Source organism: Henckelia pumila, chromosome 4 (genome assembly GCF_033568475.1).
Source record: "Henckelia pumila isolate YLH828 chromosome 4, ASM3356847v2, whole genome shotgun sequence".
NCBI classification, from domain to species: domain Eukaryota; kingdom Viridiplantae; phylum Streptophyta; class Magnoliopsida; order Lamiales; family Gesneriaceae; genus Henckelia; species Henckelia pumila.
This window is the reverse complement of record NC_133123.1, coordinates 190245670-190250566: the sequence shown is the minus strand read 5'-3', so window position 1 is coordinate 190250566 and position 4897 is coordinate 190245670. Positions and strand designations below refer to the sequence as shown.

The 4897-nt window shown below is 42.2% G+C and overlaps 1 protein-coding gene across 1 annotated transcript; it reads left to right on the top strand.

The window, feature by feature from the left end:
• The first annotated feature begins 666 nt into the window (after positions 1-666).
• Positions 667-3575, top strand: LOC140862467 (uncharacterized). The gene is made up of 6 exons (XM_073265489.1): positions 667-1054; positions 1336-1509; positions 1614-1702; positions 1975-2085; positions 3078-3191; positions 3276-3575. The coding sequence occupies exons 1-6, from the start codon at positions 667-669 to the stop codon at positions 3573-3575; spliced, it is 1176 nt and encodes a 391-aa protein (XP_073121590.1).
• The last annotated feature ends 1322 nt before the right edge of the window (positions 3576-4897 follow it).

Sequence of the window (4897 nt, the reverse complement as noted above, 5' to 3'; positions counted from 1 at the left end):
CATGCATTGGCACGTTGAGCCTGTATTTCATTGATGTTACCAATAGAGGGGTTGCTCAGCCCCATTATATTTGTGAATGGATGCCATGGCTTTAGATATGGATTTGTCCACGGTTTATGGTATCGGAGCCACCTCGTGATTCGACGGCTCAACGTACTATATGCCATGGCTCCTTTTGAATGAACAGTATTTCTATCAATTATAGGTTTCTGATACCATTCACTTGAATTAGCATTCATAGCACTAGTATAATCATGCTTTCGTACTGAGAATTTTATGCTCACATCCTCGGGTTTTTTTTCTGGACACCCCATTCCACGGGGAAGAACTCAGGTTGGACGGATCTGGTGGTATCGGTCGTTGAGCTTCAACATGGTGGATTTGTACTGTAACAGGTTTTTGTTTTAGGATTTTAGTTTTAACTTTGATGGCGTTGTATAACAGTCTTTTGATTTAGGACCGGTTGTTTTCTGCTGGAGGTTTTAGTGTTTTTAATTTAGTTTCCGCTGTATTTCCTGATATCGCCTTTAAGTTTAATTGCATGCTTTAAGATTTGGTTAACTAGTGATTCCGGGATGAGTCACTATATTTATTGGTATCATAGCATGTATTGAATTTTGGATTTAGATAAATAGTCTTGAGGTTGAATTTTGTTACTTGTATCAGATGGCTGGACATGGAGATGAAAGTCACAAGAGTGTAGGTGGTCGTTGGGGAGACGACGAGGAACAAGAGCCACCACAGAGACACCATCGCCATAGGGATGACATGCACAGATCTTATTTGCGCGGGTTTGTGCAAGTGGCTCCTAAGCCATTGGAGGGAGGTGAGACTCCAAAAGTTGCTGATAATTGGCTGGAAGGGATGGAAAACTGCTTCGAGGTGTACCGTTGCACCGATAAGCAGAAGATGCAAGATGTCAAATTCCTTCTACAGGGAAGCGCTCGCAAGTGGTGGAGGTCTACTTCCACACCTTTTATATCTGAGCGAATTTCAGCTACGTGGGAGGATTCCATACAGAATTCCGAGAGATTTACTTCCCTGCAGCACCTCGGTAGGCAAAGACGAATGAGCTGATGAATTTGTTGTAGGGCAGCATGTCTATCGACGAGTACCATAAAAAGTTCTTTGACCTTCTACCATACTTCCCGTGTGTTGCCAATAGCACGGAAGCCAAGTATGATTTGTTTTTGCAAGTCCTTAACCCGAAGATTTATGGGAAATTAGATCTCAATGATGATCCGACATTGTAAGAAGTGTAGGTTAACCTTTGTTTCCAAGCGGAGAACACTCTCAAGGGTAACAAAAACTTCTCTTCTTCTTCCTTTTGACCAGATAACTCTTTGAGGCCTAGAGCCCAGTATTTCAAGAAAACTAGTGCATATTATTCTTCAGGATCAATATCAGGATCAGGATCTGGAGGAGGTTCATTTCATTTTGGAAAGAAGAAGAGTCAATGTGAGAAATGTGGGGGACGTCATCCCACAGACCGTTGTCGTGGAGCTAGTGGTGCTTTTTTTTTTTTTTTTTTTGCAGCCAGATGGGTCACATGAAGAGGGATTGCCCGCAGAATGTTGGAGGATCATCATCTAGATTGGGTTATCATGCTTCAGTACCACAGAGGCCGTCAGGACAGACCTTTGGGAGCACCAACCAGAGACAGCAAATTCCATGTCATGTTTTTGCGCTAAGCCACGATCAGGTTTAGAGGGAGAACGAGGAGGTTATCGCATGTACATTTATTTTTTATGGAATTCCTGCTTTCGTTCTCATAGATACGGTGCATCACATTTTTTCATTTTGGCACATTTTTCTAAACGTCATAGATTTTCGTACATATCCCTAGACTTATTAATGTCAGTGTATACTCCAACTGGTCATTCGGCTTTGGCCAAACGTTTAGTCTTGGGTTTTACTTAGAGTTTGAGGGCTCTGAGTTGTTATCGAATCTTATGATTCTACCGATTGATTCAGTTTTGTCCGGTTGAGGGCGATAGTTGGTATTTCTATGGTGAGGAAGAACGACCCCTTATGTCTCTTGTTTCATCTCTGAAGGCTTGTCAAGCTTTAGAGGCGGGTGGGAAGGCAACCTTATCTATGCGATTGATACATCCACAGTGGGCAGGACCGTAAATGAGTTACTAGTGGTTCGCGAGTACCCAGAAGTTTTTCCGGATGAAATTCCAGGATTTCCTCCAGTTCGGAAAGTCAAGTTCGAGATTGAACTTGTGCCAGGGACGACACCAATTTCTCGTGCGCCTTATCATCTAGAACTGGCAAAGATGTGGGAATTGCAGCAGAAGTGGAGGATTTGTTGGATAAGGGATATATCTGACCGAGCGTTTTACCTTGGGGAGCACCAGTTCTCTTTGTTAAGAAGAAGGATTATCTGGAAAAGTTTGTCGTAGTCTTTTTTGACGACATTTTGGTTTATTCGCACAATGTTCTTGAACATGCGCAACACTTGAGGTTGGTACTGAAAATTCTCCGTGAGAAGCAGTTATTCCCCAATTTTAGAAAGTGCGAGTTTTGGATTGACCAAGTAGTGTTTCTTGGTCATGTTATCTCTCTAGAAGGGGTATCAGTTGACCTGAGTAAGACTGAAGCTATTCTGAATATGTCGCGTCTGACTACAGCTACAGAGATTCACAGTTTTCTGGGTTTAGCAGGCTATTATCGGTGATTTATCAAGAATTTCTCGTGAATTGTTAGACCATTGACACTGCTGACAAGGAATGATGTTTTTTTTTGTCTATTCAAGCGAGTGTGAGCAAAGCTTTGATGAGTTGAAGAACTGATTGTCTACTGCATCTATTCTATCCTTACCATCTAGACCCGGAGGATATGTAGTGTATACAGATGCATCTCTTCAGGGGTTGGGATGTGTGTTGATACAGAATGGTCATATAATTGCCTATGCTTCTAGATAGTTGAAGACCCACGATGGGGATTACCCAGTGCACGATCTAGGGATTGCACCGATCGTGTTTTCACTAAATATCTGGCGCCATTATCTATATGGCGAGCAATTCGAGATCTTTTCGGATCACAAGAGTTTAAAGTACTTGTTCACTCAGGCAGAGATGCAAATGCGAAAACGTCAATGGATGGATCTTCTCAAGGACTATGACTGCAAGATTAGGCACCATCCGGGTTCTACGAATCCAGTGGCAGGCGCGCTGAGCCATAAGGTAAGTATTAGTGTTATCCGCACTAGTGCTAGAGCTAGTACGATTCAGGAATGTTGTTCTTCATATTTTGTGTTTCGGCATAAGAAAGGAAAACAAGGGATCCGAGTGTTTTCAGTTTTAGTGGAGCCATCTTTGTTTGCCCGTATCCGAGAAGTGCAGTTTTCTGATTTGAAAAAGCAAAAGTTAGCGAGACTTGCTCAGGGTGACAACACATCTGGTTTCCACTTTCAGGCAGATGGATTTTTATGTTTGTCTTGTAGAGTGGTTATACCTGACGATTCGACCTTGCGAAATGAGATTTTGTCTCAGGCTCATTGTAGGAAATTCTCCGTAGACCCAGGTACTGTTAAGATGTATAAGGATCTATGTACCAGATTCTGGTGAAAAGACATGAAGCATAGCATATATCAGTTTGTCTCTCGATGTTTTATTTTTCATTAGGTCAAGGCTGAGCATCGACGACCAGGTGGCCTGATGCAGAGCTTGGAGATTCCGGAATAGAAATGAGAGCATGTGACGATGGATTTTGTCACCCACTTGCCAATGACCTTCAGGAAAAGTGATGCTATTTGGGTTGTTGTGGACAGGTTGTCCAAGTCTGCTAATTTTCTTCCGTATAACCGTAAGTTCATTTTTAATTGTATGGCGAGATTATACATTGAGGAGATTGTGCGATTACATGGAGATCTTTTGAGCATCGTCAACGATAGAGAGCCGAGGTTTACCTCACGATTTTGGGGTAATTTTCAACGAGTTTTGGGTACTACTCTAACTTTGAGTACTGCATATCACCCAAAGACGAACGGTCAATCCGAGAGGACTATTCAGACACTAGAAGATTTGATGAGGACTTCAATGATGGATTTTGGGTTATCCTGACTGGATCACTTGCCATTGATAGAGTTCGCCTACAACAACCGCTATCATCATAGCATTGTCATGACACCGTTTGAGACTCTTTATGGTCGCCGTTGTCGAACACACTTGTTTTTAGATGAAGTATGAGAACGACTAGTCGATGGACCGGAAATGATCCAACAGATTTTGGATATGGTTGAGTTGATTAAGAATAGAATCAAGACAACACAAGATAGGCAGGCCAGTTACGCTAATACCAAGCGCAGACCACTGTATTTTGAGGCAGGAGATTACATATTCCTTTGAGTATCACCTTTCTGGAAGGTGATGAGATTTGGTCTAAAGGGCAAGTTAGCGCCTAGATTCATTGGTCCATTCGAGATTCTAGAAAAGGTTGGAGATTTGGCTTACCGTTTGGAGTTACCACCGTATCTCTCCAGCATTCACAATGTGTTCCACATATCATTACTCCATCAGTATGTTGTAGATGCGTCGCACATTCTGCACCCGACAGAGGTTCAACTGGAACATGATCTATCATACGTAGAAAGACTGCTGAGGATTCTTGACATGAAGGACAAAGTACTTTGGAACAAACACATTTCTCTCGTCATGGTTCAATGGCAGGGTCGAGACACCGAGGAAGCGACTTGAGAGCTAGAAATTTGTGTGCTTTCTGAGCATCCGGAGTTGTTATGATTGTAATATGTTGTACTATTTCAGTTGTAATTGCTACGACAACATTGTAATGAGATGTTTTCAGTTTACTGTTCTGATTATCTTAGTTTGGATTTTGAGGACAAAATCTCTAAAGTTGGGGTCTTCGACATCAAAAGGCTGACAACAGA